Source organism: Anas platyrhynchos, chromosome 2, assembly GCF_047663525.1.
Source record: "Anas platyrhynchos isolate ZD024472 breed Pekin duck chromosome 2, IASCAAS_PekinDuck_T2T, whole genome shotgun sequence".
NCBI classification, from domain to species: Eukaryota; Metazoa; Chordata; class Aves; order Anseriformes; family Anatidae; genus Anas; species Anas platyrhynchos.
The window spans coordinates 94225945-94246479 of NC_092588.1; the positions used below are offsets into that span (position 1 = coordinate 94225945).

The 20535-nt window shown below is 47.3% G+C and overlaps 2 protein-coding genes across 3 annotated transcripts; one reads left to right on the forward strand and one right to left on the reverse strand.

Moving 5' to 3' along the window:
- The first annotated feature begins 533 nt into the window (after positions 1-533).
- On the forward strand, positions 534-8461 carry LOC101794065 (C-C chemokine receptor type 8). Of its 2 annotated transcripts, none has more exons than XM_072033207.1 (2): positions 534-726; positions 1504-8461. In XM_072033207.1, exons 1-2 carry the CDS (start codon positions 673-675, stop codon positions 2578-2580), a joined length of 1131 nt encoding a protein of 376 aa, XP_071889308.1. In that variant the 5' UTR covers positions 534-672; the 3' UTR covers positions 2581-8461. The 2 variants fall into 2 exon arrangements, with proteins under 2 accessions (XP_071889308.1, XP_038031565.1); XM_038175637.2 differs by having other exon boundaries at positions 1786-8461.
- Positions 8462-8680: 219 nt separating this feature from the next.
- LOC119716198 (C-C chemokine receptor type 8-like) lies at positions 8681-18944 on the reverse strand. Its single transcript, XM_038175699.2, has 4 exons — positions 17503-18944; positions 17084-17323; positions 13637-13695; positions 8681-12486 (listed from the first exon to the last, which is right to left on the reverse strand). The coding sequence occupies exon 4, from the start codon at positions 12472-12474 to the stop codon at positions 11326-11328; it is 1149 nt and encodes a 382-aa protein (XP_038031627.1). The 5' UTR covers positions 12475-12486; positions 13637-13695; positions 17084-17323; positions 17503-18944; the 3' UTR covers positions 8681-11325.
- Positions 18945-20535: the final 1591 nt, after the last annotated feature.

The window sequence follows — 20535 nt, forward strand, 5'->3', positions numbered from 1 at the left end:
GTGGAAATCCAATCTTGTTCAGGGCTTTACTGAATTGCTGGTCTCTGAGAGCTTCCTGCAGAATGGGTATTTTCAGAAGGAAGTGTGATATGATCATTTCACTTGACTATTTCTCTGGTGGGTGCAGGGTGGGCAGAGGGCCCTTCCAAGGAAAACCATCCAGGCAAACATGGTGTCCTTCACCATCGTTAACTAACAGCAGTGCCAGGCAATCTCCAATAGACATCTTCACCAGAAGTTTTTGGTGTGCAGGAGCAGCAGTGCTGCTTCTCCTCTCATGATGATGTGGGGCTGTGGCACAGGAGCTGCTGGTGAGATGAGGCACCTCACCTATGCGTGGAACAAATTGCAGATCTCTTACCATTGACGTTCCTATTCCTGTGAAATGGCAGAGTGATCATCCAGGAGATAAGTTAAATATTTCCGTTTCAGTATGTGTAAACTAAAGACATAGAACTCATTGGTTTGTGGTTTTACACACCTTAATGTAACATTTGTCACACAGAGGAAGAGGCAGTTTGAGACTGCTGGCTGTTAGGGTATAGACCTTGCCAGTGACTTGGTATTGAAAGCAAAGTACTGCCAGTATATATGTATGAAGATATATTCACCTCTCAGATTTCTTTTACATAAAACAAAATTTCCTGGCATTCTTTCACGCAGTGTTGGATTATGGACGACAGCCTGGGGAGCCTGCTGTCCAGCGGAGACCTGGAGGACTTGCTGGTGAGTTGCTCCCTGGCTGCTGCCCTGCGAGCTGAGCCCTGGGGCACACCTGAGGGGCCCAGGTTTGTGACTGGGATGTGTGGGGCTTTGCTACTGGGAGAGGCCATGCTGGTGGGGACAGTGAGGGTGTGGTCACAGTTCCCAGAAAGCTGCGTGTGTGAAAGCATCTCCCACTGAACAGGTTGCATGTGTCAGGGCTGACTGTCCCCTGGGGCAGGGCTGGCCCTAGGAGTGTCCAGGGGGTTCCCTGTGCTGGGGATGTGCCCTCACCGCTCTTGCTGCACTGGGCTGGCCATGGTAGTTGTGGCTGTGGGGGCTTTGAAGCCATCGGCACCCATCCATCCCCATTAGCCATGCAAAGGCCTTAACAAAATACAGAATTGAGCCCCAAAACCTCTACTGGGGCTCTCAGCACCCTGGCTGTGCCCATTTGGTTGCTGGTTTGGTGATGCTTCCTGGGTCTCTCACACCACCTGCTCAGTGGCATGGGGCAGGCATAGGGCTGGGCACCCCCAAGGAGCTGTGAGGGGATGCTGGTACCCCCTCCCCGCCCCGGCTTACCACAGCATTTCTGCCCTTGCCCCTCTGGTGCAAGAGCCTCACCCCTGCAGGGCAGGACTGGCCACATATGTTCCTTCCTCTTTTGCATCCTCTGACCTGACCAAGGCACACCTGATTTTTCCTTGTGCATGTGGTGTGAGATGAACTCTGCCAAGTATATTTACTAAGAGCATAAATTGGGATTATGGCCTCATGAGCTTCAATGTCCTTGAACAGGTGGATTATCAATCAACAGTTAACTCCTCCGCATCCTATGATGACATCTTCCTCTACTCTGAACTGAACATTGACTGTGAACTTGAAACTATTCCAGCATTTGCACAGATTTTTTTTCCAGTGCTGTACACTGTGTTGTTTGTTACCGGCCTTGTGGGAAATGCTTTGGTCGTTTGGGTCCTATTGGCCTTCAAGAAAGTCAGGGCCATGACTGACATCTATCTGCTGAACCTTGCCATCTCTGACCTCCTCTTTGTCTTCTCTCTCCCCTTCTTGGTTCAGTACTCCCTGGTGAGCCGGTGGACTTTTGGCAATGCCATGTGTAAAATTGTCAGCTCAGCTTACTTCATTGGTTTCTACAGCAGCTCCTTCTTCATAACCATCATGAGCATCGACAGGTACTTGGCCATTGTGCGGTCTGTGTATGCTCTGCGGGTGCGCACGTCCGCCCACGGGGTCATCGCAAGCCTGGCCCTTTGGGCAGTCGCCATTTTAGCATCAGCGCCAGACCTCATTTTCTTCCAGGAAATGGATGACAGCAACAGGACCGTGTGCCTGCCTCACTATCCTGGTAGTGACAACAGCTGGAAGATTTTCAGCAATTTTGAAGTCAATGTCCTGGGGTGGCTGATCCCGGTGGGCATCCTCATTTTCTGCTATCACAACATCTTGAAAAACCTGCAACGGTGTCACACTCGCAACAAGTATAAAGCAATGAAGCTGGTTTTCATTGTCGTCACGGTGTTCTTCCTTTTCTGGACCCCCGTCAATGTCGTGCTCTTCCTGGACTCCATGAGGAGCATGCACATCATCGACGACTGCCAGGCAAGCCAAAAGCTCGACCTAGCCCTGGAGCTGGCTGAGGCGCTCTCCTTCGTCCACTGCTGCCTCAACCCCATCATCTACGCCTTTGTGGGCGAGAAGTTCAAGAAGTATCTCTGCGAGGCTTTTGGCAAATATGCACGTTTTCTCTTGACCTGCAACAACTACAGTGTGTTCCACAGGCACAAACTGGACAGGCAGTCCTCTGTGCACATGGGGTCCTCGCAGTCATCTTTTGTAGGTAGTGTCTTGTAGAGCTGCAAGACAAAAGCTCCCATACTTCATGCATGACTTGAAGTTGAGCAGTCCTCCCGGTGATTCAGTTAATAAGTCTTCTTGTTGCCTTAGTGTAGGAGGTTTAGGTGCAGTGGCCCATTACCAAATTGTGACTAGGAAATCCCGCAATCCTAGAGCAAGCTGCAGTGCACCTTGCTCCATGATATGCTGTAATACCATTCTGAGCAGATACCTGCATGGATGCAATTCTTCTGAAATACTTCTCTGTTGTTAGGAAATGTGAATGAGAGCTTCATACACTGAAATTAATCTGACAGTGATGTAGTTTTTGTGGTTTTCATGTTGCTTTGGGAAGTGGGTTTCAGCATAATGCTAGAGAAAGCCAGATATGGACTGTTTTCATACTCCGTGATGCCATTTTAGGTCTTACTGGATGGTGGATCATCCTTATCTGTGAGATGTCTACCTATCCTCAGTGTTCTTTTCTACCTAACTGTTCTTTAAGGCTCCTTTCAACCCCAAACATTCTGTGGTCTTCCCAGTGCTAAAGAGGCAGTCTTACAGCTCAAATTTGAAATATGTTGAGTAATCTGCCTTTTCCCTCCTGAAAAAGTTTCCTAGATCTAGCAGCAGTGTCCTCATCTATTCAGACTTTTGCTGTGCAGAGCATAGGTGGAGGCATTAGACAAAGACTCTGCCTTTCTAACAGAGACCGTTAACCTGTCAGAGGCGGGATGCTGATAAAGCAATATATGCATGCAGCCATATATATATGTGTGTATATATATATATATATATGTATATGTATTTGTACTTCTGAGAGTCTGTCCCTGAAATGCAGAGAGACATAATGGATGGAAAGACAGTTGAGACATGCACATGAGAGTAATGTATAACTTTCCCTGCCATTTTCCCTTTTTATGAACAGAATGTAATACTCCTTTTCAGGAAAATCTTTCTACCACTTGGCTGCCTCTTTCTAGGACGAAAGTATCTCCAGGAGTAAGGGTGACATGGCTTGAGGTGAAGTGGGTGCAGAGCACACACCGAAACTCACAGCCACCTTCTAGATGAGATGTAATTTGGTTAGCATACTCTCACCATGTTTATCACCATGCGCCTTCCCTGCCACTCCTGTAAGAGAGAGGTTGAGTTCCTCTAATTTGGAAAACATTACAGACATACCATGAATATACAGGAAGGCACAGTGGGTCGTTAAGATCAGCCTCTTGCACAGAAGCCTGTAAAGAGAGTAACATTGTGTATATGCACATTTCCTCCAGGAACAGAGCTTTTATCCACTTCACTCCTTTGTATTCTGCATTTTACAAACACCACCAGTGAATCAAAAGAATATATATATATATATATATATATTAGGTTTAAATTTGAACATGAATATCTATTACTTTTGTGTCTGTTTTAAGATTACACACTGAAGCCAGAATGGGAGAACACCTGACTATTTAATGTGCTACTGTCATTGTGACTTCCCTTTAACCTGTGTCATCTCAGCAAAAAGAAAGATAATGATTGGGATGCAAAGCTAAGTATCAGACGTGAGGGGGACCAATATTAAAATTGTGGTAGGCACCTTTTAAGCAAAGGTGTGACCATAAATAAAGTCTGTGCAGAATGGCCCAGCCCCTGGCAGTTGGGTGCTTTTCTTGGGACAAGCAGCTGTTGGAACAGATGCCTACAATTTGGCATCATCCTCAAGCTGCCTGGACTTAGGGCTCCAACTTGAGCAGATGCAGATAGATGCTTCCTGCTCTCCTGTGCTCCCAGTGCCCCACAAACAACAGCAGGGCAGAAGACACTCCACAGCTTGTCCCATCAGAAAAAGAAGAGGAGCTCTGAGACCTGTAGGTGACATGGGGCAGGTCCTGCTGGCTGCACAGCCTCCGGATGTGGGTCTCACCTCCTCCCCCTTCCCAGCAAGGCAGCAGCAACAGTTTGAAGCATCTGGGCTGCAAGGAGGTGCTGAGGTTGGCCCAGCTCAGGCTCCTGATGCAGCTGCTGCAGAGGAGGAAGGCAGCAGCCCCAGGCAGGAAATCCTTCATGCTGCAGAAAACACCTATTGCCTCCTCAGGAGAAGGCTTTGAAAATGGGACTGAGGCAGCAGCAAAAGGAAGATGCCCTTTAAATGCTACTGAGAACTAGGAAAGTGAAAGGCTTTGAAAAGAAGTCCCTTTTCTCACGTTCAACTTTATTTCTAAATGCATAAAATATGAAAATACGCACTTGAACTTTTCTGTTGTAAGACTGTGCTGAAGAACATGTCTATTAAAACAGCAGAACAGTGAAAGCAGCGGGAAAAATTGTCATGTCTCACACAGAATCACAGAATTGTCTAGGTTGAAAGAGCCCTCCAAGATCACCTAGTTCAACCTCTGACCTAATACTATCAAGTTCTCCACTAAAATATATCACTAAGCTCTACATCTAAGCGTCTTTTAAAGACCTCCAGGGATGGTGACTCCACCACTTCCCTGGGCAGCCCATTCCAATGCCTAACAACCCTCTCAGTAAAGAAGTTCTTCCTAATATCCAACCTAAACCTCCCCTGGTGCAACTTAAGCCCATTCCCCCTCGTCCTGTCACCAGGCACGTGGGAGAACAGACCAACCCCCACCTCGCTACAGCCTCCTTTAAGGTATCTGTAAAGAGCAATAAGGTCGCCCCTGAGCCTCCTTTTCTCCAGGCTGAACAAGCCCAGCTCCTTCAGCCGCTCCTCGTAGGACTTGTTCTCCAGACCCCTCACAAGCTTTGTTGCCCTTCTCTGGACCCGCTCAAGCACCTTGATGTCCTTCTTGTAGCGAGGGGTCCAAAACTGAACACAGTACTTGAGGTGCGGCCTCACCAGAGCCGAGTACCGGGGGACGATCACCTCCCCAGCCCTGCTGGTCATACTGTTTCTTATGCAAGCCAGGATGCTGTTGGCCTTCTTGGCCACCTGAGCACACTGCTGGCTCCTATTCAGCCGACTATCAACCAATACTCCCAGGTCCTTCTCTGCCAGGCAGCTCTCCAACCACTCATCTCCCAGCCTGTAGCTCTGCTTGGGGTTGTTGTACCCCAGGTGCAGGACCCGGCACTTGGCCTTGTTGAACTTCATGCAGTCTCGGGTATAACAAACTGAGGAGACCTGGCCATGGGGAGGGGGGGGACGGGGGGGAAAACGGAGGGAGCAGAGGAGCAGAAACACGATCCCAATCCCAAAGGTTTCCTCACAGCAAGCATCCTTCCAAGGCTGAGGATAAGGAGCTGTATGCGTGCAATGAGACACTGAGCCAGCGAAGCATTCCCTTTTCAAAACACCAAGAGTTTTGGTGAGAGCTGATCCTATAATACTTGTCATCTGCCAGCTCCCCCACACAGCATAACATCTTCTCAACTCAGTTGCTGGTGTCCTCAAGCATTACACCTCAATTGTCATCAGAAATTAAAATTTTAAATACAGAAAAATGAGCCCACTTATGCTAGACTGTGACACACGCAGCTAGGGAGGATGCTTTCCAAGAGGAGCAAAGTGAACCAGCTCACCCTGATGAGGACAGGTTGTTGGAGGAAGCAAAGGTATTTTGGATGCTTGAGTTCTTTCAGCACTCATGTGTCTCACTTGAGATTATTCTTAACACCCTTTACCATTAATGAAGTAACAGGAACTAGAGATTTCTTGAGTCCCTGTGGTACATTTTTGTCACAGGATGACACAAATGACTGAGAGTAACCCAAATGAATACTGCACAGATCAAAAAGTTCACTGTCACATTAGAGTATAACCCACAATTACAGCACATCCCAGAACCAAGAAAATCTGAACACTCCCCCACCACACACACCCCTGACCCTGTTGTCCTCTTCTGATGTGCTTCTGTTCTGCAGCAGAGCCTCACTGTAGGCTGTGCACATCTTATTTTGGTGACCTTGCCTAACCTACACCTCCACACAACCTTTTCAGGACTCTGTGGAGTAACACAACTCCTCAGTTTGTATTTTTGACTATTACTGGAAAATGCTCTCTGGGAGTACAGCCTAAGTACTGATCACGAATATTGCTGAGCTTCAGAAAATGCCTGATGTAGTCCAGGAGAGGTAGGAATGATTTTCTGTAAAGCTTAGAGACACATCCTTCAGAAAAAGAAAAAAAAAAAAAAAATATATATATATATATGTGTGTGTGTGTGTGTGTTGTTCTTCATCTAAATGTCTTGGATCCCCATTAGGCCACAGGTTAACTTGCCACTCTTGAAAAGTCTTTTAAAAGGAAATTCTCCATCCTGCATTTGCACGAGTAAGGGGTTGCTCCATGCTATCAAATTTGCTGGCCATTTCAGTCTGACTGCAAAACTTGAAATGACAGTGCAAAGAAGGTGCATTGACCTAATTTTGCAGAAAAATGGAAAAATGCAAAAAAATGTTAAGGTTTCTTCAGATTACTTTTGCATTTACTTGTGTCAGTGTGCAAAAGGGGAAGGGGAAAAAGTGGAAATGGAGGGCATGTGTTCAACAAGCCAGGAAGCTCCCCTGTGACTGCAGGGATGTTTTTTTCCAATCCATGCTGCAGTCCCTGCAGATGCCCATTCTCTGACCTCACTCTTCTCTGGGTATCACAGAGGTGATGCTGGGGAGCTGCTCTGGAGGGTTGGCAGGGTGGGAGCATAGGCAGTGAGAAGGGATGAAATAACTTTGCATTTCTTGTTATTCTGCAGTCTTGAGGGTACTCCTATTTTCCTGCAGTGAACTGGTAATGGAAATTAAATGACTGTGCCAGCTACTGGGGGAAGAGCTGTGGGGGTAACCACTGCAGTGCAAGGAAGATTTTTGTCTGCATGTCAGTAGTGCAGAATCCTCTGTTGCATCACTTCTGGAGGAAGCAAGCCATGAAATCCTACAGTAGTGTACAGACACCAATATGTACACCACTGTGGGGATGCAGAACTTGTTTCCATCTCCTGTGCTTCCAACAAGGTGCAATCTAGGGGGCTCATGCTGCAAAGTTTCAGGGGTGAGAAATTGTTGATGCTGTCCTTCTGCCCACCACCCTTTGTCTTTAACCTTAATATCTGTGAATCCTGTTCTTGGGCACATACAAAGAAAAAAGCCTGGCAGCCAGGAGGGCCAACCGTGTCCTGGGGTGCATCAAGCACGGCATCGCTAGTAGGTCGAGGGAGGTGATTGTCCCGCTCTACTCTGCGCTGGTGCGGCCTCACCTCGAGTACTGTGCGCAGTTCTGGGCACCACAGTATAAAAAGGACATGAAACTGTTGGAGAGTGTCCAGAGGAGGGCTACGAAGATGGTGAAAGGCCTGGAGGGGAAGACGTACGAGGAACGGCTGAGGTCACTGGGCCTGTTCAGCCTGGAGAAGAGGAGGCTGAGGGGAGACCTCATCGCAGTCTACAACTTCCTCGTAAGGGGGTGTCGAGAGGCAGGAGACCTTTTCTCCATTAACACCAGCGACAGGACCCGCGGGAACGGGGTTAAGCTGAGGCAGGGGAAGTTTAGGCTTGACATCAGGAGGAAGTTCTTCACAGAGAGAGTGATTGCACACTGGAACAGGCTCCCCAGGGAAGTGGTCACTGCACCGAGCCTGACTGAATTTAAGAAGAGATTGGACTGTGCGCTTAGTCACATGGTCTGAACTTTTGGGTAGACCTGTGCGGTGTCAAGAGTTGGACTTGATGATCCTTAAGGGTCCCTTCCAACTCAGGATATTCTATGATTCTATGATTCTATGACCATGAGTGGTGAGGCACCTGAATGGCAGGAGCTGCACTGCAGGAGTGACATCAAGGAATCAGTTAAACGTTTTCCTTTATTCACAGTCTTTGCTTTATGATTTGTGGAATGTGTCATGGCCCACATGAAAGAACATTTGGTTTTTGCACATGCAGTGTTACCAGACTGTTCTTGGAAAAAAAAAAAAAAAAAAAAAAAAAAAAAAGTATCTTGCAGATTGCAAATACTAACACACATTAAAATAATAAACCCTATCTGAAAAAGATCAGTGGCTGAACAGAATTGTCTTTTGTGTTTTGTTGGTTCTTCTCCAGGAATTAACCCCAGTATGCGTGGGGATACTGCAAGGGTAGGCTCTTATTGTGAATTAAATTGCTAGAAAAAAAAGATAATAAGATAATCTGCTCTCAGCCTCTTTTTCACAGGGAGAAGGGGAAGAGGGAGGGAGAGAGAGGAGGTAGAGAAGAGGTAGCTGGAGGGATAGTCAGTTGTGTAAAACTGCTTGGGATAGAAGAAAAAAGCATAGGCTGAAAGAATCAGTGACAGGACAAGGAAGTTCCTCAGGTTCTGGGATTGTGCAATTACACTGCATACAGTATTGTTGCGAAGCACGGACGAAAGCACGACAGACACCAGCAGAGTCAGATCATGCTTCACCATCTTTATTGCCCAAATAGCCCAACTTTTATAGTGAATTTTACAGGGGTGGACAGTGTTTCACACAAGATTATTGGTCAAAAGCACTCAGACAAACCGTTAAGAAAATAACACCACCTTTTGATTAGAAGTTAGGAAAACAACCCCCTTTGTGCTTAACGGTCACGTAGGCCTAGTCCTTGAGGCCAGCTGCTGATAACAATATTTTCTGAGTTCCTTAATTGGGTGATGTGGGAGTTATTGCCGTGGGAGCTTCTCATAGTTACTCTGGCAGCTTGGTTTGCTCAGCTACAGCAGGCCCTGAGATTTCTAAGGCCAACCCCTGGTTGCTTATGACCACGTCCTGTATGCCAATTCCCAACACAGTATCTTTATTATAAAACTCCAAATAGGGTCATACCTTGAAGGGAGAAATAGACCAGGGCCACAAACTTCAGAACATTGCATTTATCTATCAATGTTTGTGTGTGTGTATATATACATATTCGTATATACATACATATTCACACACACACACATATTTAATATATATATATATACATATATATGTGATTATATTTTATATGTACACATGTATATGTATATGCATGGTTAACCATTCACATATATATCATTCATTTGCAGTTACCAAGCTCAAACAGCAGAAGGGAATGTCTCAAGAAGCTCATATGAGTGCATCACTTGTTTAAAGTGTTCAGAAAACCCGTCTGGGTTTTAGGCAACTCTGAAGTGTCTGGCCACTCACACCAGTCTGTGCCATCTGGTTTAGATACCACCTGAGTTACAGGCTCTTGGTGTATTTCCCCATTTGTCTTCTCTCCATCCTGTTGCAGGCTTTTAGCAGAACAACCACCCCTCAGCTCATGGGTCAGGGCTGTGCTGAGAGCAACCACCTCCTTGGACACCTCCAGCACATCTCCAGGAAGTTTTTACATATGACCTTTACCAATCTCTCAGCTTACATTCGGTGTTTTCCACTCTTCGGTCTCTTTTTCCTAGTAACTATTTCTCCACTCATACCCAGGGCATTCATTCATTTCCATCAGGGTTTTTTTCTTAAGACTCCCACAGTGTCATTTCTCAGCTGTGACTTTTAAACCCTTCCAGCCCAGTATCTGCAGGTCCTGGTAGCAAAGAACTTAGGCAGATAGGGAGGCAGGGTCATACCTAGATATTCTTCCATCTTCATGTTAACAAAACCCAGGCATAAAGTTAATTTATTTGTTGCTTGACTAACTGATTGTTTACTAAGCTCTTTCTGGGCTGGGAATGTTGTTTAGATATCAGGTAGAAGCCAGACCATGGAGTGATTCTTTAAATGTGGGGACCGTTTCCCTCCCAAAAGCATGTTCCCCCTCCCGTGTTGAGTCCAGTCCCCACCGACAGAGAAAATCCACTCTGTTTTAATTCCCTGTGCCATTACCGTTGTCTATGCGCATAATTAATGTGCAAACCACTTTCCTTGGAGGGGAGTTAGTTGTTTTAATGGACACATCTGGCATCTTTCCTACACACAGACAATGCAGCCAGCTCTGAGAGCAGTCCAGGACTAACTGCCTCCCCCAGGGGAGCAGCTCACTCAGAAGCCATGAAGAATTAAATAAGCAATCCAGAAAAAAGTATTACGCCTTTGTTTTGTTAACATCACAAGTATTTAGGTGTAACCTTGACACCCTGTCTGCAAAGACAGACTGCCTCCTCCTTGTACTTTGATGCACAGTTTCATGATTTTATTAGAGATATTTGAGGACCATGCATCCTGTGCTGGAGGCGCTGGGTGCACCTTTCTGTACTACTAAGGCAGTGATGAGTCTGCTGGCAAAATTGGCCTCCTTTTCACAAAGAAGGTAGAGAAGTATTTCAGAAGAATTGCATCCATGCAGGTATGAGGAGGAATGGGCTTAAGTTGCGCCAGGGGAGTTTTAGGTTAGATGTTAGGAAGAACTTCTTTACTGAAAGGGTTGTTAGGCACTGGAACAGGCTGCCCAGGGAAGTGGTGGAGTCACCATCCCTGGAAGTCTTTAAAAGACGTTTAGATGTAGAGCTTAGGGATATGGTTTAGTGGGGACTGTTGGTGTTAGGTCAGAGGTTGGACTAGATGATCTTGAGGTCTCTTCCAACCTAGAAATTCTGTGATTCTGTGATTCTGTGATCTGCTCAGAATGGTATTACAGCATATCATGGAGCAAGGTGCACTGCAGCTTGCTCTAGGATTGCGGGATTTCCTAGTCACAATTTGGTAATGGGCCACTGCACCTAAACCTCCTACACTAAGGCAACAAGAAGACTTATTAACTGAATCACCGGGAGGACTGCTCAACTTCAAGTCATGCATGAAGTATGGGAGCTTTTGTCTTGCAGCTCTACAAGACACTACCTACAAAAGATGACTGCGAGGACCCCATGTGCACAGAGGACTGCCTGTCCAGTTTGTGCCTGTGGAACACACTGTAGTTGTTGCAGGTCAAGAGAAAACGTGCATATTTGCCAAAAGCCTCGCAGAGATACTTCTTGAACTTCTCGCCCACAAAGGCGTAGATGATGGGGTTGAGGCAGCAGTGGACGAAGGAGAGCGCCTCAGCCAGCTCCAGGGCTAGGTCGAGCTTTTGGCTTGCCTGGCAGTCGTCGATGATGTGCATGCTCCTCATGGAGTCCAGGAAGAGCACGACATTGACGGGGGTCCAGAAAAGGAAGAACACCGTGACGACAATGAAAACCAGCTTCATTGCTTTATACTTGTTGCGAGTGTGACACCGTTGCAGGTTTTTCAAGATGTTGTGATAGCAGAAAATGAGGATGCCCACCGGGATCAGCCACCCCAGGACATTGACTTCAAAATTGCTGAAAATCTTCCAGCTGTTGTCACTACCAGGATAGTGAGGCAGGCACACGGTCCTGTTGCTGTCATCCATTTCCTGGAAGAAAATGAGGTCTGGCGCTGATGCTAAAATGGCGACTGCCCAAAGGGCCAGGCTTGCGATGACCCCGTGGGCGGACGTGCGCACCCGCAGAGCATACACAGACCGCACAATGGCCAAGTACCTGTCGATGCTCATGATGGTTATGAAGAAGGAGCTGCTGTAGAAACCAATGAAGTAAGCTGAGCTGACAATTTTACACATGGCATTGCCAAAAGTCCACTGGCTCACCAGGGAGTACTGAACCAAGAAGGGGAGAGAGAAGACAAAGAGGAGGTCAGAGATGGCAAGGTTCAGCAGATAGATGTCAGTCATGGCCCTGACTTTCTTGAAGGCCAATAGGACCCAAACGACCAAAGCATTTCCCACAAGGCCGGTAACAAACAACACAGTGTACAGCACTGGAAAAAACATAGATGTAAAGTATTTACTATGTTCTGTGGTGCAAGTGGAAGCCATTTCAGGATAGTAGTAGTCCTCATAATAATTTGAAGAGGAATTTGGTGCTGGTGACATGGCATCTGTTGTCCTGTGAAATGAGTTGTAGATATTATACAATGGAGAGGAGTTAAGAGTTGTTGAAAGGTAATCCATAGTGAGAGGAACCTATTCGGAATAAATAACTTAATCAGTTAATAAGCCTAAAAACTGTCTAATGTTAGTCTGAACTAAGCTTTTGCAAGAGGATATAATTTAGATACACAGAGATAAGGCCAGGCAAAAAAAGTACAATAGCAGCAAGCAAAAGCAGCTCACTGCTGCTTCCAGTGCCATACTGTCACCCCATATAGGGGACTACATCATGAGCTGCATGTACAGAAGGAAACCAACCAAACTTTCTGGCAGCTGACAGTCTCAGGATAATTCTTTTCTACGCATTCTTTCACATTCACATAAACTTCCTATTCTGAAAATCATAGCATTGCTTTTCCTGCTTCCATGAAAACAAGGATGGAGAAATATCTGGAAAAGAAGTTCCTCTCTCCTGCACATGCTTTGCAGCTGCAGAAAGCTAGAGCTGTATGATTGCCCTGACCGAAAGCCCCTGTGGAGTTAGTGCACATCCACAGCATGCAGCTGGAACAAACCACTGTGTCCAAGTCAGAGGATGAAAAGAGGAAGGAACATATGTGGCCAGTCCTGCCCTGCAGGGGTGAGGCTCTTGCACCAGAGGGGCAAGGGCAGAAATGCTGTGGTAAGCCGGGGCGGGGAGGGGGTACCAGCATCCCCTCACAGCTCCTTGGGGGTGCCCAGCCCTATGCCTGCCCCATGCCACTGAGCAGGTGGTGTGAGAGACCCAGGAAGCATCACCAAACCAGCAACCAAATGGGCAAAGCCAGGGTGCTGAGAGCCCCAGTAGAGGTTTTGGGGCTCAATTCTGTATTTTGTTAAGGCCTTTGCATGGCTAATGGGGATGGATGGGTGCCGATGGCTTCAAAGCCCCCACAGCCACAACTACCATGGCCAGCCCAGTGCAGCAAGAGCGGTGAGGGCACATCCCCAGCACAGGGAACCCCCTGGACACTCCTAGGGCCAGCCCTGCCCCAGGGGACAGTCAGCCCTGACACATGCAACCTGTTCAGTGGGAGATGCTTTCACACACGCAGCTTTCTGGGAACTGTGACCACACCCTCACTGTCCCCACCAGCATGGCCTCTCCCAGTAGCAAAGCCCCACACATCCCAGTCACAAACCTGGGCCCCTCAGGTGTGCCCCAGGGCTCAGCTCGCAGGGCAGCAGCCAGGGAGCAACTCACCAGCAAGTCCTCCAGGTCTCCGCCGGACAGCAGGCTCCCCAGGCTGTCACCTGCAGTCTCTGTGTAGGAAGAAATACCAAAATCAATGCCTCTGTAGATTATAGACACCTGAGACTTGAATATACACACTTATGTATACTTGAGTATACACACTTATGTTTCAATGCCTAGTCACTGACAAGGTCTTCACTCTAACAGCAGACAGTCGAAAATTGCCTCTTCCTTTATTCTTTACCTGTGTATTGCAATAAAGACCCATGCTGACCACAAGCCAATGAGGTTGGTTTCTTTAGATGATTGTCATACAAAACCAGCAACCTCAGCTTCAGCTTGAAACAGTGCTTTAGTCAGCAGAGGTAGAAACGTCATTGGAAGAGATCTGCAATTTTCCCCACACGTCTGCAAGTTGCCCATGTCTCTCAGCAGGTGCCCCTTTCTCAGTGGTAGCTCCAAGTCACCAGGAAAGAGGAAAAGAGGAAGACATGCTGCTGCTCCTGGATTTGTGGAGGAGATGTACAGCCCTGTGTTTTGCAATTATTATTGCAAATGATTTCAATTTTCTTAGGAGGTATCAACCCCAAAGGAAAGTTCAGTCTGAGGGGTCACATCATTTGCCCTTGAGACACGTATCTAGTGGAATAGCTCCCAGACAGTATGGGAAAGTCTCAGAAACACTCCTTTCTGGACACCTTCGCCAGCCAGAAGTGCTGCTTTGCCTCCTTTTTGCTGTGATAATATCCATGTATGTCCAGAGATCAGAACTGGTAAAAACATGAGAAAAATAAAAGAAATTTTAATGAGAGGCATTTATTTGTGTGACACACCTCTCTTGGCTGAAAGATGCTCCTGCACAGGAATGTATCTTCATGACCACAGAAAACTCAGAATACCCCAGTAACTGGGTCTTGCCCAGGATAATCCTGTGTTATTTTCATCCCTTTGAAAGTGCTGCTTTAGTCTACCAGTAGTGAAACACAATGAAATTACTAATTATTCTGGGATGGTCGCCTTCCAAACAAGGACATAGGTAAAGCAGAGATGTTTAATGCCTTTGTCACCTTTGTCTTGAACACCGCTGATAGGCTTCAGGACCCAGAGCTCCATGAGATAGAGGACTGTGACAGTGGAAATGATAAACTCTGAACAGACCTTGAACATGTGCGGGATTTGCTGCTCCACCTGGATCCATACAAGTCCATGGGTCCGGATGGGATCCATCCCAGGGTGCTTGGAGAGCTGGCTGGAGTCATCGTGGGACCTCTCTCAATTATTTTTCAATGACCTTGAGAATCTGGAGAGGTGCCAGTAGACTGGAAGCTGGCAAATGTGCCAATTTTCAAGAAGGGTAAGAAAGAAGACCCTGGCAATTACAGGCCTGTCAGTCTCACGTCAGTGCCTGGTAAAATTATGGAGAAGGTGATTCTTGAAGTTATTGAGGCGCACCTGGGGGACAATGCAGTCATTGGTCCCAGCCAACATGGGTTCATGAGGGGTAGGTCCTGCCTAACAAATTTGATTTCCTTCTATGACAAGATCACCCATCTAGTTGACCAAGGGAAACCAGCTGATGTGACCTTTTTGGACTTCAGCAAGGCTTTTGACATGGTTTCCCATAGGATCCTGCTGGACAAAATGTCCAGCATACAACTTAACAAAATCATCATACAATGGGTGAGCAATTGGCTGACGGGCAGGGCTCAAAGGGTTGTGGTTAATGGGGCCACATCTGGCTGGTGGATGGTCACTAGTAGGGTACCTCAAGGCTCCATTTTAGGGCCAGTCCTCTTCAATGTCTTTATCAATGATTTGGATGTAGGACTGGAAGGTGATTTGAGCAAATTTGCCGACAACACCAAACTAGGAGGAGTTGTGGACTCTGATGAGGGTGGAAAGGCCTTGCAGAGAGACCGGGACGGATTGGAATCCTGGGCAATCACCAGCCTCATGAAGTTTAACAAGAGCAAGTGCCGGGTCCTGCACCTGGGACAGGGCAACCCTGGCTATACGTATAGACTGGGCAATGAGACGCTGGAGAGCAGCCCTGCAGAGAGGGATCTGGGGGTTGTGGTTGACAGCAAGTTGAATATGAGCCAGCAGTGTGGCCTGGCAGCCAGGAGGGCCAACTGTATCCTGGGGTGCATCAAGCACGGCATCGCTAGTAGGTCGAGGGAGGTGATTGTCCCGCTCTACTCTGCGCTGGTGCGGCCTCACCTCGAGTACTGTGCGCAGTTCTGGGCACCACAGTATAAAAAGGACATGAAACTGTTGGAGAGTGTCCAGAGGAGGGCTATGAAGATGGTGAAAGGCCTGGAGGGGAAGACGTATGAGGAGCGGCTGAGGGCACTGGGCCTGTTCAGCCTGGAGAAGAGGAGGCTGAGGGGGGACCTCATTGCTGTATACAACTTCCTCATGATGGGGAGTGGAGAGGCAGGTGACCTATTCTCTGTAAACACCAGTGATAGGACCTGCGGGAATGGTGTTAAACTGAGGCAGGAGACTTTCAGGCCGGTTATGAGGAAGAGGTTCTTCACTGAGAGAGTTGTCACACACTGGAACAGGCTCCCCAGTGAGATAGTCACAGCACCAAGCCTGTCAGAGTTTAAGAAGTGTTAGGACTGTGCACTTAGTCATATGGTCTGAATTTTTGGGTAGAACAGTGTGGTGCTAGGAGTTGGACTAGATGATCCTTATGGGTCCCTTCCAACTTGGGATATTCTAAGATTCTATGATTCTATGAGATCCAGAATAGATCACAACAGAAAAATAAATAAATAAATAAAAAGGAAAAAAAAAAAAGTGACTTGAACTATTCTGTCCAAATGTAAAAAAAAAAAAAAAAAAAAAAAGTTTGGGAAATAGAAGGTCTATTCTAAAATATCCTTGGTCTGAAGAAGTCCATTGTAACTGTGAAATGCAGACTGGCACACATTTTTTTGTTAACATTCATATCAGAGCTATTCCTGGACATATGCTTTGCAGTTTGGCCAAAAAATGCTGGCCACAGCAAAGTTGTGATGAACCATGCCAGTTCTGATACACAACTTTTTACGTGACTTACTTTTTGCATAAATCTATGTTTCTGTTCACTCAGCTATAATGCCAAAATGTACAGAGCTGCGTCACAGAAATCCCCATTCAGAGTAATGGTGTCATATTTTGGGTTCCAACAGACTCTGCTGACTCATGCATCTGCTGAGGTGTTGTCTGTAGCCAACACCACTCTTATCTCAGAGCTGGCAGGACTTGCTGCCTGGGTACAATGTGCTTTTTGGCTATTTGATGCAGTCAGAGAGTGCTACTGTAACTCTGGCATGAACAGATGCATCAGACCCCATGCAGGACAAGACACCTCATTAAACGCTATTTTTCCTCACCATGCCCTGACATCCAGACACACTTCCCACTGACATTAATATGCAGACATCACAAAGACGTTTATTCACACACCTTTTCTTCAGCTGGCACTCTCCAAGGATGCTCAGTGTCTCTGTAATCCTCCATCCATATGCTTTGGTTTGCAGAAGGTAAAACATGAGTTTTGAAAGAAAAGGGCACTCAGGCACCACAACCAGCTGAGGTCTTGATGTCACACCTGCTACTGTTTGCTGCCCAGTTATTCATTCCTGTACTTGAGGATCCTGCAGGTACAGGAGGGCTTCTGAACAAGGCCAAGTGGTGCTCTTTCCTCTACAGAAAACAAACAAACAAAACAAACAAACAAAAAAACAACAACAACAAAAAAACAACAGGCTGTTAACTGATGAAGAGCAGCAAGGATAATCACTCCTCAAAGCCCTAACCATTGCTTCAAGATAAAGGTGATCTTTCTAACAAATGTGAGCGTGGTGCCAAGGTGTGGTACTCACATGTGAAACAAACTGCAGAGGTGAAGCAAAGCCTGTGCTCTGGCTTTGCCAAAGAGAGGTAGCAAATTAAGAACAGAGTGGAGCAGGGCAGGTCTCTGCACACCTCTCCATTTCCTAACAGCACCCTCTCTAAGCCAGCACCAAGACCATCACGGCGTGAATAGGCTTCTCTGAATTTCAAAGACATGACAGTCCTCTCTGAAGCATGGTGGCTGCCATGGAGGATCAGCCTCGCTCATTCCTGAAGCTGAACATTGATGCTGAGCTTACTGACTGGCTGCTGTGGAGGCTGTTTCAGAAAAATGTGATCAATCATGATCTGAGGGGAAATGCCCATTTAGTACCAATCTCCCAAAACAGTATCCAGTCCATGTCAAAGGCTGAGCAGGTCTTGGCCGATCAGCAGATAGGGTTGTGGCCGTTTTCAAGAGGGGGATCCTTTCTGCATGGATCTGGGCAGCATTAGAAAAAATGTCTATGCATAACCCCCTGTTCAGGGCTTATGGGCAGAGTTTCCTAGATCTTTTGTAGCAGAGCTGCTGAAATGATGCCTCTTGTGCCTGCTCTCTGGGCTCACTGGTGCACAGTCCCTGAGGCGAGGAGGACAGGACCAAAGGGAAGCAAGGGGGCAATGGAAATCAGTGCTTGGCTCAGAAAAGAGCTCCAGCAGAAACCTTGATCTCTGGCTGCAGATGAGAGAGCAGCATGTGCACAGGTGAGCACAGGGACAAGCAGAGGGAAAGGACACAGACATGGCTGAGCATCTACCAACAGGAATCTGTAGAGGCTGTGCTTCGTTCAGCATCAGCCTTCAGCGTAGCACCTGGCGAAGCAACAAGTCACAGACATCAGTAAGCATTTTCCAAGTCACTGGCACAAAGCAGTGCTTTTCTGCATGAAAGGTGATTGAGGAAACAGGTCTTGGCCCCAGCAACTCAGCTGTGGAAGCAGGGAGAGAGCAGAGAGCAAGGCTGGGTGGCCTCCCTGGGTTTCTGTCCAAGGTAGCTGCATTCATTCTCCCCTTGCTCATAGCAGCTGCTTTCTCTGGGTTCTGTGTAGCACCATTGGTCCTCAGTGTCCACACCAGAGCCTGTCTCCAGAGGTGCTGAGTACGAGGGCACCCATCAGCCTTCAGCTCTGCCTCACAGGTGTCCTGAGCAACATGAGGAATGGAGAAAGGGAGGAAAGGAAGGCAAGACAGGGAAAGGAATTTTATCTTTGCAGTATTCTGAATGAGAAGTTGATGAATTGCAGCTGTGAATCCTGTGAACCTGTTCCTCCAACCTGGGTGAGCCCAGCAGAGAAGGGATGTGACTGCCCAGCTGATGGCTCAACTGATCATTATTTTGGGTCTGTCAGCTTTGCAGCCAACACCCACAAGCAGCACAGCTTTGGCAATGCTCTCCACTGATGGGTATTACTCTGGTAGAACCTGAAGTTTGTGTCACACGTGTCACAGCAACTGTCCCAGGGATGAGGACACCTCTCCAGGAGGCGTGGCCAGGCCTCCATCACCTTCACAGGGCAGTAGCGCACTGTCCCCCCCCCCCCCCCCCCCGGCAGCTGGAGGCTAGTGATCAGCTCAGGAGCACAGCTATGGTCACCAAGGCATGAGCAAGAGTTTCACATCAATCTGTTTCAATGCTCTTATCCCCTTGGTGTCTGATGTGGGGATACATGTTCCTCTTCATGTCCAATTCCTGTTTGGGCCACACTCCTTCTGCTTGCAGAAAGTGTGCAAGTTTTGAGTGCAAGTGTGTCAGCTTTCTGTGGCTCTTCCCTTCAGGGAAATTTCTGCCTCTCCATCTTCGAATGAAGAAGAATATCTGTGCTTCCTGCCGGTGGTTAGGAAGCCCCCAAGCCGAGTAGTCTCCTTGTGTCTCTGCAGGGCAGCGACATGGGGGAACGAGGCTCCCTCTGCTGGGCTCTCCTGCAGAGGCAAGGCACGGAAATCGGATTGTGTGTGAGGTGTGTGTGAAGTTCACTCCTCAGAGCAATCATTCAGAGATGCTTTTACTGTGTCTTCAAAGTGGAAACCAAACATGTCATGGTTTAAAGTCAAATTTAGTTGGAGGAACAAAACACCCCTGGCAGTGCTTTTCACAGTCAAGGTCAAAACAGGGCTGTATCCATTTCTGTGAGACTTTGAACCATAATGCTATTTTATCACCAAGGTTCGGATGCTTGCAAGTTTGCATGGACATTTTTGTTCCCTTATGTTCAGTGTCCATGTAGACACTGTACTCTCCACAGTAGCCCTTTTTCTTCTTATTTACAAGGAATTAAATCCTCAAGGGCCATTGATGCAATGCCAAATCCTTGTTCCGGTGCTGCGGCACTGGGAGTGAGGAGGGCGTCAGTTCCCCTGGTTTCCCCAGGCAATGCCCAGGGCACCTCAGGGAAGCCCTGCCCTCAAGAGCTGAGACAGCCCCTTTCTCCAGAAAGCCACCACTGTCAGGCACCTTCCTGTGCCTTGTAGATGGAAGACAGTGTGCTCCAGCTAGCCCTTCCCAGGAAAATCTCTCTAGTTATGAGGGTTGCAATGTCTGTTTCTTCCCAGCTTTTTCCCCAAATAAAAGTCTTCCCAGGAGCTTTCTCAGACTTTATCTCTGAGCTGTGCCTTGAGTGCCAGAGGGTGAACAGAGGTAGAAGATGGAAAGCAGAGATATTTCTTCACGTTGCAATTGTCATTCAGGCTGTATTCATTCCACACATATTCATGTTACACTAGAAATACACACTATGATAATGAGTAATGCTCTTAACTAGGGCTATCATTAACAGCAGAGTACAACAGAAGTCTTTTCTGTTTCCAAGGAAGATCTGTTGAGGATGTGTGTGAGTCAACCTGATTTGATGCCTTCCCATTAGGGCTTGTAGTGATTATCCCATTTGGCAAACTTCTTTTCTTCATGAAGGTGGTAGCCTGCTCCTGGCTTGCTTGGTTTCACTTCAGTGTTGGGCAGTGTGGGAGGGAAAGGGCTGGCCACAGCCTTCAGAGAAACCTATCAGCATGGAGGTCCTGTCCCTACC

Coding starts and splice junctions, on each gene's coding strand:
- LOC101794065 (XM_072033207.1), top strand. CDS start 673: ATGGACGACAGCCTGGGGAGCCTGCTGTCCAGCGGAGACCTGGAGGAC. Junction 727..1,503: donor GAGACCTGGAGGACTTGCTG/GTGAGTTGCTCC, acceptor GTCCTTGAACAG/GTGGATTATCAATCAACAGT.
- LOC119716198 (XM_038175699.2), bottom strand. CDS start 12,474: ATGGATTACCTTTCAACAACTCTTAACTCCTCTCCATTGTATAATATC.